The sequence below is a fragment of the Nuphar pumila genome, chromosome 2 (genome assembly GCF_984573655.1).
Source record: "Nuphar pumila chromosome 2, dmNupPumi1.hap1.1, whole genome shotgun sequence".
Lineage (NCBI taxonomy): Eukaryota > Viridiplantae > Streptophyta > Magnoliopsida > Nymphaeales > Nymphaeaceae > Nuphar > Nuphar pumila.
In genome coordinates this window covers 15242779-15268058 of record NC_143250.1, presented here as the reverse complement: position 1 = coordinate 15268058, position 25280 = coordinate 15242779, and the positions used below count along the sequence as shown (strand labels likewise).

At 36.8% G+C, this 25280-nt stretch overlaps 1 protein-coding gene across 2 annotated transcripts in view; it reads left to right on the top strand.

Moving 5' to 3' along the window:
- The window catches only part of LOC149844851 (uncharacterized), a 106241-nt gene that overhangs the window by 40606 nt on the left and 40355 nt on the right, over positions 1 to 25280 (top strand). For both annotated transcript variants that reach the window (XM_089995326.1, XM_089995327.1), the window contains exons 8-9: positions 2718 to 2762; positions 2855 to 2934. In XM_089995326.1, the coding sequence (XP_089851452.1) occupies positions 2718 to 2762; positions 2855 to 2934 (125 nt within the window). The remainder of the gene's footprint in view (positions 1 to 2717; positions 2763 to 2854; positions 2935 to 25280) is intronic.

Sequence of the window (25280 nt, the reverse complement as noted above, 5' to 3'; positions counted from 1 at the left end):
ATTTACTTGCGTTGATTTAGTTTTCACTGTTAATCAAATATCTTAGTCTATGCATGCCTCAAAAAAGTTACATAGAAGCAACAAAAGGATATTGCATTATATATCAAAAGGGACTTTAATGGATGGAATTGTGTATACCCGGAGAGGAGAACGCCAGCCGGATCTATCGCTTATAGTCTTTGTCTATTTAGATGCAGATTGGGCAGGAGACCCTATGACTAGGCATTCAATTACAAGTTATGGAGTTTTTCTAAGAGATCATTTAGTGTCCTGGTTTAGTCGGAAGCAACACACAGTGGCTAGGTCCAGTAGAGAGGCAGTGTACAAATTCATGGTAACAATGGATTGTGGATATGATATCTATTTTCAGCTTTACATAAGCCCGTCAACAGGTCATTGTTATTTTGTGTTAACAGAAGAGCGATTGCTATTGCTACGAATCCGGTCCAACATGAAAAAATGAAACATATAGAGCTAGACCAACACTATTCACGAGAAGGTCAAAAACAAAGGTCGAAAACAAAGAGTTCCAACCACTATTCATTAAAGATGAACAAGTTGCAAATTTGTTTGCTAAGTCACTTTCAAGTACTCGACATTGGCATCTTAAAAACAAACTGCACATAGTCATGGATGACCCATGTACATTTTGAGGGGGCATGTTATAAATATTGTGTTGTATATTAAGGATATTTTTATTATTTGTGATGTATTAGACTTAAGGGTCATTGTAACATTATGCAAAGGGCATTTTTGTGTACAAAAAAATATGCTAATATATAAAGGACATCCTATATCTCTCTCTATTCCTCTTTCACTTTCTTTTTCAACAAGAATCTGCAGGTGCACATCCCGAGGCACCAGTCTGTCAGTAGATACATTGTTGCCTAAACCTTCTCTTGTGCCACATCCTGACCAACTTTTAGACCTAATTCTCCTGCTAGAGCTTAACCTGATGGAAATAACTTTAATCACTTGACTAATATTTTTGTCACACCAATTTCATAAACCATGAGCGTGTTGCCACACCCATTCAAGAGTGCAAGAGACTCTTTTTTGACAGTCAGATTTGAGGGGTCAGGTGTCTATAACATGGGATATTCTTGTGTATCTTAAGGTCAAGCCTTGTGGAATGTACCTTTCACCTTGCATGCATTTGATCTCTGAAGCTACTATAATTGTTGTCAGAAATCTAGTTTAAGTTGCAAAGGTTCTCCTACTTTAAAAACTTAATCATTACCACCACTAACCCAGACCTGCTCTATGTTATCATGGCATCTTGGTTCTAACTTCTAAGCTTCTTTTCTTGAAAATTTGCTGATCTCAAGAACTTTCAAATTGGGAGGCTTTTTTAATTCCCAAATTTTGGTTTAAACTTTAAAGTTGTAGCTACACTGAATGTCTTCCTCTAATTGAAGCGTCCTTCTCAATGCGCATTGAAATTGCATCAGTAACCAAGATGAGAAACATTGGCATTCTTTTTTGATATTATGAAATCTTTTTAGTTATGTAATCATTACATTCACAAATTCTATTTGTTCTTGCAGCCGCTTTTTTGGAAAATATGGCAGCATATTGCCTTTAGAAAATCCTTTTTGGTGATTCAAGATATTAGTCTTTGTGAATTAACTTGATCACAGACACCCTGCATTTTATCTATATAAAGAATGATCCACATTTTTATGTACTTCCCTTCACAATCTCTTTTTCTCTTGTGTTTGTTCACATGCTTGTGTTATTCGGTTAAAATTTGATAGAGTACATTTCTAAGTTCTATTTCTTTTATTCTGGAAGAATAGTTGTCTTTTAATAACAAATCCAGTTTAAGAGTTTTATTTTTTGACAGTTTTGTTATAAATGGTTTTTTAAAATCCTATTTTCGGTCTTTTTATGGACAAGGTGGAGAAACTCAGTTTTTTCTTTGAGTTACCATCTGAATGGGGCCTTCTTTGGGATTCTCTGTTGTTTCTATATGACCTAAGTTTTCTAGATAGCATCTGCTATGCATGACATAATCATCAAATCTGTTTCCGTTTTTTCAGGGGTTTTGGTTAACCTATTGTGATATTTGGGATCGCTTGTGTAGTTTTTGTATGATGGTCCTTGTGACACAAGATTAGATTAAACAGAAAAATTCTGTCTATGGGAATTCGATGTTCCAAGAGGCTGTGTTTGTCTTTGCCTAAACCAAAGATAGTACTCAAAAGTTGAAACGCCACTTGGCTCATTAGTATCGGTTGATGTAATAAGATATCCTTTAATGCCTCTGAGCTATCTGAGAAAGCCAAAAGAAAAGATTATCCCTGAGAAATAAGATAAACTGAGCGGTTTGGAAACAAATTCAATGGAACTGCTGACCTCAACCACCATTTTTTTTTATGAAAGTCAACCACCTGCAGTTGTTTATTTAATTAATTAACTTGCACTATTTATGGTGCAATGCTATGTTCTGAAGTTAAACTATTCTTGAATAAAAGCATGTTAAATCCAATGGAATGTACTTAAATATTATAACCGTTGTCAACTATTCTCAATTTCCTGCACCTATTTATTCTACCTTGTCTGATGGTTGCTATGACAAACTTTGAAAACAAGTGAATGGTTGGCCTCAATACATTTCATGTTGCTTTAGTTTTATTACTACATGTATTTGTTCCTCTGTGCACATATTCATGTTAACTAATACCATATTGATTTTGTTATTCTATTTGGTGAAGGTGCGTTGTGTAATAAGAAGTATTGTTAGAGATTGGGCTGCAGAGGTAATTTTGCGTGTGTTATACATCATTTCATAATTTCTAGCTTGTCCTCAGGATAAAACACTGGTATTTTGTTCTGTTTCTTCTCTTTACAGGGACAAAGAGAGCGTGACCAGTGCTATAAGCCCATTCTTGATGAGCTAAATCACTTATTTCCTAATCGCAGCAAGTGCAGGTGTGTTATTTAAGTTCACTGAACTATGGAATGAAAGATCAGATGAATGCAGTGTTAAATGACCTATGAGGAGCTTTCTTACTTTCTTCACTATGTACATGGGCACTTTTGTTATTTACCCCTTGTATAAAATTGTAAATAGTTTTTTTCTTTGAAGGGCAAGCTGGGGTTAGGCAGACCCCTACTAGTTATACGATGATACCATTGGGATTCAAACTTTCAACATCCCAACACAAGGTGACATGCACTAGCTGCTTCTACCAGACAAGTGGAGTCCCCGTTGGTATAAAATTGTAAATAGTTATTACTAGGTAGGGGTTTCTTTGTCCTGGATAATTGTATCCTTGTAAAGTCGTGGGAGACCCACTACAAAATGTAGAAAGCCCTAATACATTTCATTATCGTCACCAATCTAACTTCTTTTCTTCTCATGTTTTCACTCATATCTCACACCCATGCACCTCATTTCCACACACCCACATCTCATTTCTTGTTCGCTTTCTTCTTATATTCCTAAAAATGTAGATCTTACAGATGTAAGATGGTATCAGAGTAGGTTCACTGGTTTGATAACTGAGATCGAAGAAGAGGAGCTGCTTCTAAATGACGACTGCAAAGGGTTTCATGACTGGGAAAATATATCTCTACTTGCTTTCATCCACCAGGATTCCATTAAAGAAGATTTTAGAAGCAATAACCAGATTTTTCTGATAACTATTGAGTACTCCACAAATTTTTCTCTGATTTTGTTGCTGTCAGTATAATTCAAGGTTGCCAAACTAGGAAGCGGAAGCAGGAAACGATACTGGAAGCTAAAGCGAGAAGCGCAAGCGAGAAGCGCAAGCGAGAAGCGAAGCATTTTAAAATTTATAGGAAGCGGGAAGCGAAGTAACAATTTAAAAGCAAAATATTAAAAAAATGAAGCAATATGGTAATTGAATAGGAATCGAACAAGAAACAAATAAAAACTAAAATAAAATTGATCATTCTTATATTTCGTGATTTTTCAGTAAAAGAGTTAAATTTTTGTTAAAATCTAATAATGATGGTTACTAATTTAAAGAAAGTACATGGAAAGTGAGTGAAAGCGTGAGAGAAAATACATGAAAAACATGAAAAGAAATGTGAGAAAAGCATATAGGAAGCATAGACCATGTGTGCGGGAAGCATAGAAGAAGCGTGGGGGAATCGAGATTCCCATGAAGTTTCAGAAGCGAGGAGTATCATGCTTTCCGAAGCGAGTTTTCGGGAAGCGAGCTTCCCACCTACCTAAGAAGCTTCTGTTTACTCTGGTCTACTACATTTCCTGAAGTTGTGATACCTCAGTGACTGAATAGCATGATTATGAAGGATGGTTTTGGTCTGGGTCATCAGTTAAGAGATTAATAGACATTGCAGAGTTACATCTGCCCACAGAAATGATGATTAGAGGTTTTCCATGTGGTAAGGGTTATCAGCAAGATAAAAACAGTGAGTATTCAATACTGTGAAGGGTCTACGCAGGTAGTGGTAGACATTGTTTGATTCAGATGAGGTTGTGTGATTACCAGAAGTAAAGAAGACTGAAAATAGTGAATATCTTTAATGGCTGACCCAAATAAAGAGTTGGGTGCAAGTACTAATGAACAAAAGAAAGGGCACATGAGTGGCAATACATTAAATTATGGGAGTACAGAAAATTTTCGGATAACAAATGTGAAATCTAATGGTTGAAATTACATAGAATGGGCCAAGTGAATTGAGTTGGCTGTTTTGGCAAGAGGAAAATGGGAATACATCTCTGGAGAAGTCATCAAGCTAGATGAGAAAAATCCTAAATACCCCACCTGTAGAAAAGAAAATGCATTGGTTACCTCATGGCTGCTTCAATTGATGCATCCTATATTTTTAGAACTTTCATGCATCTTCAGATGGCGAAAAAAGTATGGGATGCTATAGCCGATGCATACTCTAAGAAGAATATTGGCAAGTATATGAGATCCTTGATAAAATGAGGATGTGTTGCTAAAAGAATAGGACCATAAGTGAATATTATGCACAATTAAGGGGGTTGTGGGATGAACTCCATTATTCATAGAGATTGACTGTGTCCTGCATGTGGAAAAAAGAGAAATGAAGCTAATGAGAGAAGAAAAATATTTGATCTGTTATATAGGGAGTAGCCCCTGAATTTGAAGCTGTCAAGGTGAATATTCCTAGCAGAGAGGAGTTACCATTACTTGGGACTACTTACACTCTGTTGCTTAGATAGGAAGATAGAAGGTTGTTGGGACATGTGCCCGAAGAGAGTGTAGAGAGATCAGCCATGGGTGGTGGAACCTATGTACTTAGGTTCCATGCCAATAGAGGACAAGGTAGAGGAGCTTCTTCTCATAGCTGGGGTTGAGGTTTTGGTGGAGGAGATGAAAAAATAAACTAAAATGTTCACATTGTGGGAAAACTTGACATACAAAAGAACAATGTTGGGTTTGCAAGGAACGCAGCATATTATATCTCCAATTCTGAAGATCAACAAGAGAGGGAAAAATGAAGCCTTCACTAGCTTGAGGAAGAAGGTTGAAGAATTAAAGTTGAAGATTGGAGAGAAGTCAGGGTCTTCATCCTCTCTTGCTACTGTAACTCACCAATCCCATACTACAATGAGTAACTGCATATTGTCTAATTCTCATTCCAAGACATGGATAATTGATTGGAGAGCCTCATATCATATGGTAGAAATGAGGGGCATTTTCACAGATTATACACCTTCTATAGATGATCCTATTTGACTTGTTGATGGATCATTCACCCCAATACATAGAAAAAGGAATCTGAGACTACCTCAATATTCATTATACTCTGTTCTTCATGTCCCTAGCTTTCTTGTAAATTTATTAACTATTAGTGCCCTAAGCAAACACTTAAATTGATCGATAACCTTATTTTCAAATATGTGTATTTTTGAGGATTTGAAGACAGGCATAGTCTTTGGGCATGGTAAAGAGAGGAAAGAGCTGTACATTTTAGAACCTCAAGCAATGGTCTCGGTTAGGGAACCAATTTTATTGCCTGCTTTGGAAGATATCAAGTTGTAGCGCAATAGGCTTGGTCATGTGACATTTTCTAAACTTAAGATTGTCTTATCGATGTTATTAGAGAAAAAGACAATTTTGTATTACAATGTGATCTATGTCACATGGGTGTGGGGATTCGGCACTTCCAAAAAACCCCGGTGCAGGGGTGCGGCAGGGGCAAAAATGTAATATATATATATATATATGTATGTATATATATAAGGGGGGTCGGGGGTTCCCCCCAGCACGGGTCCCGCTGCGCGGTCAACGGGCGGGGGTCCGGGGGGGCACCCCCCTCTCCCCCGATTTTTTTTAAAAATTCTGTAGCACATTTCATAGGGCAAATTTAAAAAAAAACCAAAAAATGGACCAAAATGACCTTGGGTGCGGTCAACGCACCCAGGGTCGGGTTGACCGCACCCGGTGTCGCACCCGCGTTGAGTCGCGTCGACGCGGGTGCAACATCCTGATAGCCGAGTCCCTGTGACATAGAATGTGATGTATGTTAGGAAGCTAAGCATCATAGGGTGTGCTTTCCTTGTAGTGAATTGACAAACCAAACCCTTTGAGCTTCTATATTCTGATGTGGGGTCCAATGTTGTGAAAAACGTTGAGGCATAGCGTAGCGCTCCACCAAAAACTGAGGCAACATGTAAAGCATAAGCCTCAATTTTTTGTTTGAAAACTTAAAAAAACTTTAAAAAAGCTTTTAAAAAATATCTAAAAATATAAATAAATAAAAGAAATGCCAAAAAATCATTTATCTTCACCAAACACTATATCAAAAGGGTTAGCCAACATATTTTTTGCATGTATATACGCAATAGAATGCCAAAAAATTAACAAACACACAAGAGCCCCTAATTTGAAGCTGTAAAATACATTTATCTTCACCTAATGTTATATCAAAAGGGTCAGCCAACACAATTTTGCATGTATATACACAATAGAATGCCAAAAAAATAACAAACACATAAAAGAATGTAAGAATATTAACAAACACACAAAAGCCACTAGTTTAAATCCCTAAAATTCATTTATCTTTACCAAACACTATATCAAAAAGGTCAGCCAACACATTTTTGCATGTATATAGGCAATAAAATGCCAAAAAATTAACAAACACACAAAAAAATGCAAAAATATTAACAAACACGCAAAAGCCCTTAATTTCAAGCACTAACCATTTATCTTCACCAAACACTACATCAAAAGGATTGACACACATTTTTGCATGCACACACGTAATAGACTGAGCAACTGAGAGAGAGAGAGTACATGTGTCTTCGTCTTCTTCTTCTTCTTCCTTTCGGTAGAGGGATAGTGAGAGACGAGAGGGAGAGCAAGAACAAGGAGACAGAGAGAGAGAGCAGGGAGAGCAAGAGACGAGAGAGAGAAAAAAAGAGGGAGGCAATGGGGGCTTTGACCCCCAAAAAAAGGAAAAAGGAAAAATGTCCTTCACCTTCCATCCACTTTGTAATTTTATCTCTTATAATGTTACCTCCAAATTTTACTAGGTATTTGTGGCCAACCTTAAAGCAATCAAATTCCCAAAAATGTAGAGTTAATTCTGGATCCAACCTGGAGAAAAGCAATGCATATTGAGATGGATGCTTTGATGAAAATTCATACATGGGAGATATCCTCTCTTTCCCTTGTAAGAATGCACTAAGTGGATATACACTAAGTTAAAGGCAAATGGTAGTCTAGAGAGGTACAAAGCTAGACTTGTGGCTAGAGGTTACAATCAATCACATGGAGTCGACTATCATGAAACATTCTCTCCAGTGACTAAGGTAACTACAATCCAAATTATTATGTCTTGAAGCTCACGGAAGATGGGACATTCACCAATTGGATGTAAAAAATGCTTTCGTACACAAAACTCTAACTGAAGAGATATATATGTTTTTTCCTCCAGGATTTAATCTCTCAAATGAAGAAGATAACATATGCAAGTTAAATAAGGATATTTATGGGCTCAAGCAATTTCCAAGAGCGTGGTTTGAGAAGTTTAGTTTAGGAATCATTCAGTATGGATATAGTAAAAGTATGAATGATCATACCCTCTTCATAAAAAGAGGTGAGAAGATTTCTCTACTGATTGTGTATGTAGATGACATTGTGATTACAAAAGATGATCAAGAAGAGATAGTGAAGTTTAAGGAATATTTGCAAGTGTTCGACATCAAGGATCTCAGACCATTGCATTACTTTCTTGGAATAGAAGTTTTGAAATCAAAGAAATTAATATACCTATCTCATTGTAAGTATGTACTTGATTTATTAAAGGATACAATTATGCTTGGGTGTAAAAGTGTAGATAGCCCCATATAGCAAAATCACAAATTGGGTCTGCAAAGTGATGAAAAGTATGAAGCGATTGGAAGATATCAGAGACTAGTGGGGAAGCTTATCTATGTCACCATCATTAGACCTGACATCACATATGCTGTCAGTAGATTTATGCATGCTCCCACTCAAGCCCATATGAACACATTGTTTCTAATTCTTAGATATGTAAAATAGAGTCCATGAAAATGTATTGTATATGCCAATCATGGACATTTCAATATAGAGTTATATACTGATGTAGATTGGGCTGGAGCCTTGATGATAGAAGATAAACCTTAGGGTATATAATACTTATTTGAGGTAATTTGGTTTCATGGAAAAGTAAAAAACAAACCATAATGTCTCGATTGAGTGTAGAAGCTGAGTATAGAGTTGTTGCTCATGGGATGTGTAAAGGAATGTGGCTCAAATTGATACTTAGCTCCAAATCCTGTTCATCATGAGAGAACTAAACATATAGACATGAACTGCCATTTTATAAGTGGGAAGGTAGAAACCAAAATGTTTCAAATCATTCATGTACATACTCATCTACAATGTGTCAATATTTTAACTAACAGAGTGAGTCAAGCTCAACTTTGAGAGACTATCAGCAAGTTGGGGATGATTTCTCCAACTTGAGGATGAGTGTTAAAGGACTTACGAGGAGCTTTCTTACTTTCTTTAATATGTACATGGGAACTTTTGTTATTTACCACATTGTATAAAATTGTAAATAGTTATTACCAGTTAGGGGTATTTTTGTCATGGATAATTGTATCCTTATAAAGTCGTGGGCGACCCACTACGAAATGTAGAAAGCCCTAACACATTTCATTCTTGTCACCAATCTATCTTCTTTCTTATTCTCACGTTTCACTCATATCTCGCACCCCACAAACCTCGTTTTTACACCCATATCACCTTTCTTGTTCTCTTTCTTCTTATATTCTTAAAAGTGTAGATCTTACAGATATAAGATGCAGTGTATGGCTTTTTCTTGATTGGCTGCTTGGTCTTCAGTTGACTGTTAGAGATTGAAGGTTTTGAGATTCAGCCACAAGAATAGAGAGATAATGGAGGGGAGAACGTATGCTGCTGGAAAACCCTCAATAGGGAATTCGTATTAGGCTTTTCTTTAAGTATTTGTAATACAAATATTAGGGTACTAAAATACCCTCTACACAATAGACTTAAATACAAGTGAGCCATTAATGAACATGTGACATAATGAATTTGAGTTGGGTCTCGATCTCAGATCCAAACCCAACCCAGATATGATTGACGACTTCTTTTCACCCTCCCTCAAGTTGTACATGGTTTTGAACCATGAACAACTTGCCTTTCAACATCCAAAATCTGTCCTTGATGAGTCCTTTTATAAACAAGTCAGCAACTTGATCAGTGGTCCGAACAAATTCAGGTTCAATTTCCTTCTCTTCAACTTTTTTGTCTTACAAAATGTTGATTTATTTCAATATGTTTGGCACGACTATGGTAGATGGGATTAAAAGACATGTTAATGGCACTTTGATTGTCACATAAGAGAAGACATCGAGATATCGATTCTCCTACTTCCTTCAAAAGGTGTCTGATCCAAGTTACTTTGGCTGTGGCAGCTGCCATTGATCTATATTCAGCTTCTGTACTCGACCTGGCAATGGCCTTTGGTTTCCTACTGCTCTAGGAGACTAGATTTAGGCCAATGAAAACACAGTATCCTGATACCGACCTGCGCTTATCTGGATCTCCGACCCAATCTGCATCTGTGTAAGCAAGAAGTTCATGCACGTCATGCTCATTTGTACTCTTTTTATACAAAAGACCATCTCCGATAGTTCTCTTCAAGTATCGAAGAATGCGTTTAACAACTTTTATATGCCCAATATGCGGTTCATACATGAACTGAGATACCTGATTAACTGAGTAGACAATATCAGGCCGAGTGAAAGTGAGATATTGAAGCATCTCGACTATCCTGCGATATCCTGTAGGGTCCTTGTACAATTCTCCATCTTGGGAACTGAGTTTCTAATGAAGTACACTGGGTGTGCTTAGAGGCTTGCAATCTTTCATACTTGCCTTGCTGAGAACATCAATGGTATACTTATGTTGAGTAAGTGTCATGCCTTCAGTGGTCTTATCAACTTCAACTCCAAGAAAATACCGTAGTTTACCAAGGTCCTTCATCTTAAACCTGTGATTCAAAAGCTCTTTGACCTGCTCAATATGCTCATTAAAATTACCTGTAATGATAATGTCATCTACATATATCAATAACAATCTAAATATATCTTTGCATTTGAATATGAAGAGAGAATGATCAAGAAGAGATCGACTAAAACCATATTTCTCTACTTCAAGAGAAAAACTGTCGAACCAAAGTCGAGATGCCTGTTTCAAACCATATATAGCTCTCTTTAACCTACACACATATTCTTTGGAGTTTCTTTCTACATATCCAGTGGGCTGCTCCATGTATACTTCCTTTTTTAGATTTTCATGTAGAAACACATTTTTGACATCCAGATGATTAAGAGTCCACTGTTGCTCAACAACTAATGATAATATAATTCTAATGGTGCCCATTTTTACAACCGGACTGAAGGTCTCATCATAGTCTTGTCCTTGCTTCTGTGTGAAGCCTTTTGCAACCAGTATAGCTTTATATCGCTAAATAGTACCTTCTGGCTTGTACTTTATCTTATGCACCCACTTTGATCCAACAATATTTTTATCTTGTGGTCTGGGAACAATATCCCAAGTACCACATTCATGAAGAGTCTCCATTTCTTCATTTATAGCTTCGATCTACCTTTTAGAATGTGTTGCTTGATAAAATGTTGTGGGTTGATCTTCTTTACCTAAAGAGGTTAAAAAGAGCTGGAAGTCCATCGTGAAATTCTCATAACTAACCCACATTTCAATCGGATGTCGAGGGCGAGCATATCTTCTGGGAACAGAGGATTGAACAGAAACAGAAGAAGAGTTCATCTTCTGATTAGAGATAGGATAAGTCTCCTTCTCTTGTCGAGAGTAAACAATGACTTTATACCTTTCAGGAGGCAAGAGTGGTTCCGATTCCACGCTATCCTGAGTCCTTTGTGTGACATCAGGCATGATATTTTTCTCATTCCTTTGATCACATTATGAAGGGCAAATATCAGTACTAGAAAAGATATCAGAGTTCAACCAGGGATGATAAACCTCAATTTTAGAAGGAGTGTTAATATTATGATCAAAGTTTAATTCATCAAAGACATTTCTGGATATTTTTGGATGCGCTTACTCACGGGATCATAACATCTGTACCCTTTATAATCATTAGCATATCCCACAAATATGCACTTCAAGGCCTTATCCTGAAACTTGTGCCGTATTAAACTATCAACATGACCATAACATACACAACCGAATACACGCAAATCATGATAATTTGGATGAACGCCATACAAAGAAAAGTAGGGTGATTTATCTTCCAAGATATTCATAGGCAGTCGGTTTATGACATATACTGCTGAATGAAAGGCTTCTGCCCAGAAGGTTACTGGGAGATTACTATCATGCATCATACTCATGTCACTCTCGACAATATGGCGATGCTTCCGTTCAACAATCCCATTTTGTTGGAGTGTATTAGGGCAAGACACCCGCCTACTTATTCCATTAGTTTCGAGGAAATTAATAAAATCATTTGAGGAGAATTCACCCCCTCTGTCACTTTGTAAACAAAGAATACTTTCAGAGAATTGATTCTTAACAAATGAATGAAAATTCTGAAATAACTTGAAAGTTTCATATTTGCATTTCATAAAGAAGATCCATGTGAAGCGAGAATAACTATCAACGAATATCAGATAATATCTAATTCTAGACATAGAGGAAACTGGGGCAGGACCCCAAACATCAGAACAAATAATTTCAAACGGTCTTGAAGCTCTTTTATTAATAGAATGAAATGGAAGAACATGACTCCTACACTGAAGACATTTAAAACATTTTTTATTATCAACACTTAAACCTAAACTTGACTTGGAAATAAGACTGTTTGAAACAAGTTTTTCAATAAAATGACCACTACAATGACCCAGACGACCATGCCAAAGATTCGGCTCAATATATTCGGAAAGACTAAAGATACTCTTAGGAAGTACTGAAGAGGGCGGTGAGGTGAGCTTTAAGGTGGAACCAACAGGCCGAACACGAGTAGAAAGATTCTCTTGGAAGACGTACATATTGCCTTGTCGTTTTCCTTCAACGAACGTTTTCCTCGTATGAAGGTCCTTGACACGAACAAAAAAAAGAGTAAACTCAACTGAAACATTAATATTATCAACAAGCTTAAAGACAAAAATAATATTTTTGTTGATGTTAGGGGCATGAATGACATTCGAAAGAGTGAGCGAAAATTTTGACGTAGGAATAACAGAGTTTCCAATGTGAGAAATGAGGTGGTGAGATCCATCCCCAGTGATTATACTATTTCTACCAACATAAGAAAAAAGAGTTAGGAGTTTACCAGCATCACCAATAACATGAGTGACTGCACCAGAGTCAACATACCAAGTGCCCTGATCATTCTGTTTTAAGTTTAATTAAGCTAAGGCGGACAATAACAACTCCTTGACTTCTCCACTGTTATTCAAACTATTTGTCCCCTTTCTTGTCTCTGATTGCTTTCCTCTGTTTTGGGGGTTGAACCAACAATTAGCTTTGATGTGCCTCTTTTGTTGCATAAAAAATAAGTTGGTATCGTCCTTTGTCTCTGCAGATTGGGAGGAATGTTGGGTGGAGGTAATATGCCAGACTTGTTCATTCCTTCCTTGACCACCCTTCTCTCTAAAATCATACCTACCACGTCCTGGCCCATAAGCATCCCCTGTGGCAAGCACATTTTGTGATCCAATGGGAATATGAGTTTCTTTAGAAAAATCCCTTCAAAGTCGTCTCATACTGAAAAAGTTTGGCACAAAGATCTTCAAATGTAGGTAAATCTGGTAAACATAACAAGAAAGGAACTATCATATGGTAATCGGGCCCCAACCCGCTTAAAGTTTGCTGCATCATATCCTTGTCACTAACTGCACACCCCACGATGGCTAACTGATCTGTAATAGTCTTCATTTTATTCAAGTATTCCATGATAGTCATAGAATCCTTTTTCAACATTTGAAATTCCTTTAAAAACGATACTCTGGACTGAGAAACTTGAGAATATGTCTGAACCAATCGGTGCCATAACTGCATAGCGGAGCAGTCATCTGGAATTGCCACAAGCACTTCTTGCGACAGAATAGATGTGAGATAGGCCACCAATGTCTGATCTCGCTTCATCCAGGATACATATTTTGGATTTCTGATATATGTAATAGAAGAGTCTCCCTTACCATTTTTGTCTTCTTGTGGTATGAATTCTGAAAGAACTGGGACAGAGCCATCCAGATGTTCGGAAAGATCCTGACTTCTTATGAACAAAATAATTTGTCTCTTCCATGTTAGGAAATTGGAGTTGTTCAGTTTCTCAGACACGAGTTGACTGGGGAAGCTTGAGGAAAGACCAGATTGAGGAGGAAATGAATCTATACTCAAGAGATGAAGAATATCGAAATAAAAAATGAAGATTCAAAGGAAATTCAAAAAAGAAATGAGAAACAAGGGAGAAAGATGATTCTAGAACAAGGTGGCAAGTAAAAGTCTGACTCAAAAGAAATCCAGAACAGAAATTAGATTCCAAACAAATTTTGCTTCACTTTTTTTTAATCCAGACGATTTGCAGACTAGAAGCAGTAAAACAGATTTTGCTGTAAAATCTGTTTCGAATAAGACTCAATCAGTGTTGAGCACGTCACTTTGAAAATGACGTGTTTTCTGAATTAAAAGAAAAGACAAAAGAGATTCAAGAGATTGATCAACAAAGAGAATTACACTTAATTAAAAGGAAAGAAGATTATGCCCAGATCAAAGTTTGGCTTTGCATCTATTTTGGAAATCAGAAAAAGAAAATTTTGACGTGATCCTTTCAATTTTGAAATCATGCCTAGATCAAAACTGATCTTATACAAGAAGAAATCTTGTTTGTGACAGATCACGTTCAGATTAGAGAGACCGTGAAGAGGAAAACTGGTGATCAAAGGAAAGAAAAGAAAGCACGTCTAACCAATCCAAGATTGAATTTTGGAAACCAAGAAATGAAAAAGAAGTTGATAAAACCGGTAAGAAGAAAGAATACATGAAGGGGATTTGAGATGGAATAGAAAGATACCTTAGAAGAGGACGAGAAATCAGATTTTGATGAACCAAGAAGATCACGGACTTCAATGTTGGATCTGCAACTCTGATACCATGTTAGAGATTGAAGGTTCTGAGGTTCAGCCACAAGAATAGAGAGATAATGGAGGGGAGAACATATGCTGCTGAAAAACCCTCAATAGGGAATTTGTATTAGGCTTTTCTTTAAGTATTTGTAATACAAATATTAAGGTACTAAAATACCTTCTACACAATAGACTAAAATACAAGTGAGCCATTAATGAACATGTGACATAATGAATTTGAGTTGGGTCTGGATCTCAGATCCAAACCCAACCCAGATATGATTGACGACTTCTTTTCATTGACACATATCAAACTATATATCTGGTTCACTGATGCATGTTTGTAAAGATTAAACCTCTTTTATGTGTTGGACTCCACAAAACAAGACAAGGAAATTGATATAACATCTTTTAATTGATGGAGAGATTAACTTTTTCTCTACAAAATTCATTCATTATGTATTTCATTCTGAACATTCATTGTGATAAATGGTCTTTGATTGGATGGTGTCTCATCTATTGTCTCACTATAAACAGCATCAAGGTATGCAAATTTCTATTAGAATTATTCTCTTAGGATTATTGGACGCCATCACTTTTTATAACTTCTTTGTTAATTCTTCAAAGTTTGGAGGAATTTGCCATACCTAAAGAAGATGCTTTCAGTTTCTTCTTTTAGATGGAATAACAATTTAGAAGGAATTATCTAGGAACTTGTGGAACTAATATTAGTTACTAGTATGGAGCATTCACTTGCTAAAGACCTTAAGAGTGTGTAATCAAACAAGCTAGCACTATTACAATGCCAATGAAAGGCTACACAAGTGCACGAATATAAAATGGTCACTAATGGACCAATAACAATCTCACGAAGGTGATACCGAAAAATCACTCTAAAAAAAATAGCACAAGGTTTAAAGCCAAAGGAGAGTTTTATAAACACAAAAATGCTTTTGAAAAGCATTGCATACAAGAGAGAGGTGATGCTCTATTTATAGAGCCTCACCTAATGAATGGGAGGCAGTCCAACAGACGTTGGACTGCCTTCCAACAATCATTTTTATGACCGTTGTTGGGAGGCAGTCCAACATCTAGTTGGACTGTCTCCCAACAGTAAAAAATTATGACATGTACAAACAGAAAAAGTAAAAAGTGAACAAAAAATAAAAAATTACATTTCAGTCTCTAGTGGATTGTTATAAATAAAAGGACAGAAATACCCTTGTCAGGTATTTGTATACACTTAATTTTTACACTCCCCCTCAAACTTACAGTGAAATCACCGAAAGTTTGCTAAGAAGATACAAAAATCTAGGCAAAGGAAGAGCTTTAATGAAGAAGTCTGCAATCTGAAATTCAGATTGAACATATGGCAATGTAATAGTCCCCTTCAAATATTCTTCGCGAACATAGTGACAATCCATCTCAATGTGTTTTGTTCGCTCATGGAAGGTATGATCGCTGGCAATGTATATGACACTTTTGTTGTCGCAACATAATTTTGAAGACTCTGAAATATCAACTCCCATATCTGAGAGTAATGCTCGCATCTACACAACTTCAGTGGTTGCATTGCCCTATACTTAGCTTCAGTGGAGGATAAAGACACCTTTTGTTGTTTCTTGCATCGCCAAGAAATGAGAGAATCACCTAAAAAACACAAAAACCAGTTGTTGAGTGACGGTTATTGGGATCCCCTCCCCCGTCAGAATTAATATAAGCAATAAGATTTGAAGATGAGGAAGATGATAGGAATAACCCTTTAGAAATAGTTTTCTGGATGTATCTAACTATTCTCAACACGACACTCATGTGAACTGACGTGGGCGCATGTTGAAACTGACTGGCATTGTGTACAACATGTGTAATATCTGGTCTAGAAATAGAAAGGTACATTAGTGATCCGATAAGTTGTCTATAAGGTGTTGGATCATCTAATAGTACTCAATCTTCAACTCTTATTTTTGCATTTATCATCCTAAGTGTATCCGCACACTTTGTATTAGTGATTCCCGAACGTGCAACTATATCTGTTGCAAACTTAATTTGAGATAAAATGTATCCCCTTGGCGAGTAAGCCACTTCAATGCCTAGGAACTATCTCAAACAACCAAGATAAGTCATATCAAAAGATTTCTTCAATTTCCTTTTGATCATTGCCAGTAATGATCATGTCATCAACGTACAAGAGAATAATAATAAGAGATGTACCTATAGATCTTATAAACAAAGCAGTGTCAGTGTAACAAGATTTAAAACCAAATTTCAATATGGTATTACTAAACCGTTCATACCATGCTCTAGGACCTTGCTTAAGCCCATACAAAGACTTTTGAAGTCGAAGAACTGTGTCCTCAATAGTCAAACCGGGGAGAGGATCCATGTACACTTCTTCAGTTAAATTTTCATTCAGAAATGCATTTTTAACATGTAATTGATAAATAAGCCATTTTCTAATGGACGCTACTGCAACTAAAGTCCTAACTGTGGTCATACGAGCTACTGGAACAAATGTCTCTTCATAATCTATTTCATATTCTTGGGAGTATCCTTTTGCAACTAATCGTGCTTTATACGTTTCTAGGGACCCGCCACTTTTTGTTTTGATTTTAAAGACCCATCTACACCCTATAGTCTTCTTATCCTTGTGAAGAGGTTGAATAGTCCAGGTATAGGCTTTATGTAGAGCATTTAACTCTATCTTCATGGCTTCTACCCACTCGTCTATGTTTTTAGCTTCATGGTAGTTAGATGGTTCATGATATGCATGGACAACTAGAAGATAAGCTCTATAATTTGGACTAAAAGATTTATATGATACAAATCTATCTAGAAGCCTATGGATTCGTTCAGATCTCCTAACACTAGTTTCCTCAACATTTGTTAATTGATTATATCTTTTAAGGCACATAGATGCTCCCCAATACTTTGTCTAGAATACTGTAAGAGATTTTGGCATGGTTCTCTATCTTCACTAGAGTCATTAATAGACTCTCGACATTTTCAACATCATTAACAATTTCATTATTTGATTTTGGTAGTAAATCAAATAAAAAGGCATACTCTGCTTCTTCCTTGGGTTTTTCAAAATCAAATCCGTTTTCTTTTTCAAGAAAAGTGATATTTATGGACACAAAGTTTATCATTTGTTTGATCATAGCATCAATAGCCTTTTTGATTCTCGACATATCCAAGAAAGACACATTTTATGGCTTTTGGAGAGAGTTTGTTATATTTTTCAATATGTACAAAACACTTACATCCAAATACTCTTAGTCTTTTTAAGTCGGGAGAGATTTTAAGAAGTTTTTCAATTTGAGAGTTGTTTTCCAAGACTTGAGAAGACATTCTATTTATTAGGTATACTGCGGTAAGTGTAACTTCGGCCTAAAATTGTTTTGGAATATTCTTTGAGATAAGAAGAGTTCTAGCAGTCTCAATAATGTGATGATGCTTTTTTTCAGAAATTCCATTTTGTTGAGGAGTCCTTGGACAAGATCGTTGGTGTAAAATTCCATGAGTTTTTATATATGATTGAAATTCATTTGAGAGAAACTCTCCCCCTAAGTCGGAGCGGAAGACTTTAATATTTGTTTTAAATTGGTTTACAACAAGGTTATGAAATTTTTTAAAACACGAAAAAACTTCTGATTTAAGTTTAAGGAAGAAAATCCAAGTATGTCTACTAAAATCATCTATGAATGTAACCAGTGTTGTTAAAAGCGTTGAGGCGTAGCGAGTCGCTCCACCAAAATCTGAGGCGAGGCGTAAGCCTCGAGGCGCAAAGCGTAAGCCTCAAATTTTTTTTAATCTTAAAAAAAATTATAAAAATTATCTAAAATTATAAATAAATAAGAAATGCTTTATTGATGAAGCGCCAACCAACACGAAATAAAAAATCTCAAATAAATACGAAAAAAATATGAGATTTACATGTAAAAGTAACATTAATGCAACAACTTGATCTATATAAGTATCTAATTGCATAAATATGAGCATTCATTCAATAAAAAACTAACATTAACAACAAAATGCATATTAGCACTAATAACATCATGTCATAATTAAAAAATGCATGTTAACATTAACAACCAAATGTTAATGTATTTGTCCAGAATTCTTCAAAATGAGAGTGTTAACATTCACAATTACAACTGAAAGTCCCAAAAAACATATAAATGGTCAGTAGCTCTATGATATGAATTAGGGCCTAGGCTCTTGTTGTGTCTCGTCATCATCAATATTTAAGTCTTCAATATCATCATCTGAAGAATCCATATAAATAGGTTCTTCTTCATCTTCATTCTCTAACTCTTCATCCACGTCCTCAATTACTTCTTTTGCTTTTCTTTTTCTTTCAATAAAAAATCATGTATTAAATATTTATGTTATGTAATTAAAAAAATACATTTATATTCATAGCTAGGTAAAAGGAATATAACTTTACCTCGATCTCTTGAAGACATGTCTTGCCTAGAACCACTTTGTGAAACATGAGGTGAAGTGACTTTCAATAGGCACATGCTCAATGGCATTTATGTCGAAGTTCGGATCCAACCATGAATCCTCCAACCAATTGGGATCACTTGGCAACACTGGATCTTCTTTCTCCACAATCACTCATCGTCTGAGTCTATATGATCTAGACATATAGGGTCTTTGGTAGCCCTCCTCTTCATATTTCTCTCTCTTAATTTCATATTGTACATTACAAAAATCAATACATTCATTTTCTCTTGTTCAAGTCTATTCCTTCGTTTTGTATGCACCTATAATTTCAAATCATTGATAATCAAATATAAGATAATTAAACATATAAAAATGTATTTCAAAAATAAAATACAAAGTCACAAACCAATGAGAAAGTACTCCAATTCCTCTCACAGCCCGATGCACTGCATGTCAAACTTAAAATTTGAATTGCAAAATTCATCAACTCAGGATTTTCGTGCCCAAATGAACACCAATCAGCTGCATTCAAATAAAATAATAAAAAATTGATAAAAACATTAAGAATGTCATAATTAACAAAAACATAAAAAAATATTGACAAATAACAACATAATTGCAAACTTACCAGGACTTTTTAATTTTCTTGTTGTAACAGTTGTCTCTCTGCCAAACAAGCCCTTTTCCTTTTTAAATGCATCGATTTGTGTTGTAATTTTCAACTGAATATTTGCATCAGAAACTAATTTTTCAACACAATCATAAAAGCCACCCATAACTTCTCCATCAGGGTTGAAGTTGTCAGCATAATTAAAATGTGGATTTAAATAATAGGCAACTGCAAGCAAAGGCTTATGAAGTTGCAAGTCCCATCGTCTATCAATGATATCCCAAATAGGTTTATATTTTCTTTGGACATTGTCAAGGTTTGAAGCAATTTCCTCCTTCGCTCTATCCATTGCCTCATACAAAAATCCTATAGCAGGTTCGTCTGCATCAACGAGTTGCAACACTTTGACGAGAGGTAGTGTAGCTTTAATTGCATATGATATGGCAGCCTAAAACTTATGATCATTAAGAACAATACAAGAAATGTTCTTAGCATCAGATTTCTTATAGTAATTAGATGTTCTAAAATTTGAAGATAAGAACATCGACTTTAACTCTTTCTTATAACATCCAATACTATGAAGTGTAAGATATGTTGTGGCAAAACGAGTGACGGCTGAACGCAGAAGTTCTTTCTTCTTTGTGAATTTTCTCATTAAATTTAATACCCATGCATGACTATAAATGTATCTTGTAATTTTTTTTGCCTTTTCCACAGTATCTTTAAAAATTGATATCTTTCCAATATCTTCTAACATAAGATCCAAGCAGTGGGCTGCACATGGTGTTCAAAAACATGTTTTTCCTGCTGTTAACATATTTCCAGCTGCCATATAATTTGGTGCATTATCTGTAATGAATTGCACCACATTACTTTCACCAACTTCTTTAACAACTTCTTCAAACAACTGACACAACCACATTACTTTCACCAACTTCTTTAACAACTTCTTCAAACAACTGACACAAATTTGCATCAGTTTTTTCCATGTTGCTGATGTCAACAGACTTCAAAAATACTGTCCCAGATGAGCTGTTCACAAGAAAATTAATTAAGTTTTTTCCTTTCCCATCTGTCCAACCGTCTGCCATAATACTGCAACCAACCTTTGGCCACTCTTTTTTGAACTCTTTCAAAATTTCATGAGTACAATCTACCTCGTCCTTCAAAATCCACGTTCTGATCTCATGATAAGAAGGTGGTTTGAACCCTCGCCCATAATTTGCAATAGCTTCTACCATTGCACCAAAATATGGACTGTTGCAAAGATTAAATGATAAGGCATTTGCATAAAAAAATCTACCAATGGCATGACATACATTTTTTCTTTCACCCCTTTTGAAAGCAGTGTTTATTGTGGTTTGTCGTGCTTCTTTGTTCACAAAAAGGTCCATAGGACCAGCTGCACTTGTTTTTGTATCACTACCTGATCCACTAGCTTCTTTATTCACATTATTGCCGGTTGATGATCCAAAATAAACACTTCTCCCGATATCCAACTTGGTTTGTTCTAACTCTTCTTTCTTTAGCCTCTGATCCTTTAGATGATTCTGAAAAAATCTTTTCACGTCAGGTGGAACCGCTTCGCACATGCTTACACCATGCTTTGTGCCAGCTAAGTGATGTTTTAGCCTATAGATGCCTTCTGTAGTCTGTTTATGACAGTTATTGCAAATTACATGTCCTACGAGTTTGGGATCTTTAGTAGGATTTGGAACTTTAACTCCATGATCCCATCCTACATCTTTTGCCATTGTTCAACTGTAAAAATACATAACACAAAATATATATTAACATCATGCATTCTGCTGACCACATTACATGAAAACAAATGCAAAATAGACAATCTTGGTGTATAAGCTATATACGAATCCTAGAAAAAAACATAATTGAGCAACAGGAGCTACGTTGCTCATGTGTGCCAAAGTAATAGAAACAAAACAATGACGGCATACATAACTCTTCTGTAATGTAACAGACTAATATACAACATGCTAACTGAAGGCATAGTAGTCAGGAAGTTGCAAATCTATCAAAATATAATGTGAGTTGAAAGGTTCTTTAAGTATTTTGTCCATCTTAACCAGGTTTGGTCTGTTGCAGGTTTTGTAAACCAAACCCATGATTGTGATCTCTTTAGTTCTTTTAGTTGAAAGAAAGCGAAAAGATGGCTACTTGTGCATGTCCAGAGACTAGAGTATTTCTATATTTGAAGAGGCAAGGAATAACATCCAAAATATTTTGAATCCGTAGTTACTAAATTAATACATAAATACAAACAAGGCTAAAAGGTGACAAGAAAAACACGAGTGACAGCATGGCAAAAAAGTCATTAATAAGACAACAGGAACATAAGCCAACAGTAAAATATTCATATAATGAACCTACTTTTTAATTTAAATTAGGCTGAGTGCGTCTAGTGGTCTAAATAGTTGACATGATAACCTTTCATAGTAGAGAACCAAAGAGTGATGGGAAGAGTAAAATAATCTCTCAAGAAAAAAAGAAAAAAGAAGAAGATGGGAACAGTAAAACAAAGCAAAAAGCTAAGCAGATGAAAAATTGACTTAACTTCAAATCCCCTAAGGCCCTAATATTATCTGTCACCTGGAAGTTCAGAGACATCCAATTCATAACAAGAAGTATGGCAGAAGTATATTGCTTGTCATACAATAATCAAAGAAACAAACTTCTAAATTTTTAGCTACAAACTGAAAATTCATATCATGAAGAGAGAATTCAGACTTATACTAATTCAGAGACAAAAACATACACATTTTTTTTTCTTTAACATCCAAAAAGCCGATGGCATCAGCCTGCTCGTGGTTTCATCATTTTGAGGGCCTTCATGGCATCAGCCTGCTCGTGGCCAGGCTATAACAACACACTTTCAATCCCTCTTTTCCTCCATTTAGTGAAGCAAGCATAGTGTTTTGCATGGCACCCATAACCACATTTAGGTTCCAGTCATCCATATCGCCATTCCTGTCATTAGGACCTCACTGATGCAAGTTGTTTTCATCAAATTGGACCCTGTGTATGTGATCTACATCATCCATTTAGTGAAGATCGGCATTTGAATAGACAAAATCCGACTTATGTGCAAGACTTTTTGCTGATTCAAAAATCAATAGCCATTAATAAAAACATGGTTTTTTTGTTAAAGAACACTGTCAAAATAAATTGAAAATCATGTTTTTTTTTTGTTAAAGAACACTATCAAAAGATTGATTTCTATTAAATCAAACGTGCTGAACCCATCGATAGGGCCAGATTGATCAAAATAACTTAGTACCAATGAGATCCTAGAGGGAGTTATGACCACAGAGGATGATATAGGGATGAGTGGAGCCGGGTTCCCCATAAACGTAGGTTACACGGTTTCACAAAGAACAAATGACAAAAGAAGAAGCTGTGGAAAAACACACAGATCTTCGTCGACCCATCACGGAGAAGAAGAATCAAAGAAGTTTACCTATCACCGGAAAACGCAGAGGTCGCCGGAATGGACGGTGGTGGCGGTGAGTCGCTGGCCGATGGTGAGTGGTGGCCGACGGCGAGTGGTGGCCGGTGGGTCGCCGATGCCTTCTCAGCAGAGGAAAGAAGAAGGTGGAAGAGGCGATGACCGGCGACGGGTGGTGGCCGGTGGCGAGTGGTGGCCGACGGCGAGTGGTGGCTGGCAGCGAGTGGTGGCCGGCAACGAGCAGTGGCGGGGGACGAGAGGGGACGGAGTGGAGAGAGAAGGGGCGAGGGCTTTCCCTCGCCCCGAAGCGCCTGTCTTTTTTAAAGACAGGTTCTCGATCTTTCGAGAATACGGGCCTGGATCCGGGTCGAACTCGGGTCCGAGCCATCCGATTTCTTAATGTGCGCCTCGCTTTGAGGCGCGCCTCGCCTCAAGGCGTACGCCTCAAGGCGCATGAGGCGTACGCCTTGAGGCGGTTGCGCTTTTTAAGTGCGCCTCAAGGCGAAAAGGGTCTTGCCTCGAGGCGAGGTGCGCTTTTTGCGCTTTGAGGCGCGTTTTTAACAACACTGAATGTAACATAATATGAATACCCTCCTTTTGACATAACATGAGCGGTACCCCATGTTAGAATCTGCACCTTCAAGCCTTGGAGATCTGCCTTCAACCTGAAAATACAAATTAGGGAGAAGAGAAGAGAGAAGAGGGAGAGAGAAAGAAAAGGGATGCTGAATGGGAAAATAGGGTACGTGATATCGATACCCTCTTTGCTGTATGTATTTATAATAAAACAACACAGAAATTACAAGTATGCCACATTCGTTTGGATCTGTTCGGATATGGATCCTGAAATCGGATCCATATCCAATACAGATATAAATCTAACATCCCCCCTCAAGTTGTGCATGATATTTCATCATGCCCAACTTGTTCTTCAAATACCAAAACTGTGATCCAGTAAGTCCTTTGGTGAAAAGATCAGCAACTTGTTCAGAAGTATGTATATACGCAGGGGAGATTTCCTCATCTTCTATTTTCTGACGGATGAAATGTTGATCAATCTCAATGTGTTTGGTACGACTGTGAAGGATGGGATTGAATGAGATTTTGATGGCACTTTGGTTGTCAACAAGCATGTTAGACTGAGCAATAGGAAGAGACAATTCCCCAAGAAGATGACGAAGCCAAGTAGCATCGGCTGTGCCAGCAGCCATGGCCCTATATTCAGCTTCTGTGCTGGATTTGGCAATGGCGCGTTGTCTGCGACTACTCCAACACACAAGATTAGAATTAAGAAAGACACAATAGCCAGAAACAGAGCGGCGTTCATCAAGATCGCTTCCCCAATCAGCATCAGTGTATGTAGAGATAATATGGCCATCCACAGTAGGAGAGACGCGTTTATAAGTAAGTCCATCGCCAATGGTTCCCTTGAGGTAACGTAAGATACGCTTGACAGCTTCCATATGAGCATCTGTGGGAGCATTCATAAACTGGGAAACCTGATTGACGGCATATACAATGTCGGGACGAGTGAATGTTAAATATTGAAGTTTCCCAACAATACTGCGATAAAAAGTAGGAACAGGATATGGAGGACTGCCATCTGAAACGTTCAACTTTGTATGCAAAACACTGGGTGTGTTAGTGGGCTTACAATCAGTCATACCAGAGGATGTAAGAATATCAAGGGCATATTTGTGCTGAGAGAGGGTAAGGGAATCCTTAGTCCTGTCTAATTCAACCCCCAAAAAGTATCTGAGGTCCCCAAGGTCTTTCATTTTGAAATGTTGTTCTAACACTTCTTTGATCTGGACAATATGAGAAGAAGTATTACCCGTGAGAATAATGTCGTCCACATATATCAATAACCAAGTAGTGATCCCTCCTTTGTGATAGATAAAAAGAGAATGGTCAAGGGCGCTCTTCTGAAAACCAGCTTCTTGAATGTGAAGAGAGAACCTTTCAAACCATGAACGAGAAGCCTGTTTTAACCCATATAATGACTTGTGCAACTTGCACACCCATAAATTAGGATCACTAGTAGCATATCCTGGTGGCTGTTCCATGTAAACATCCTCTTTGAGAAAACCATGAAGAAAAGCATTTTTGACATCAAGTTGATG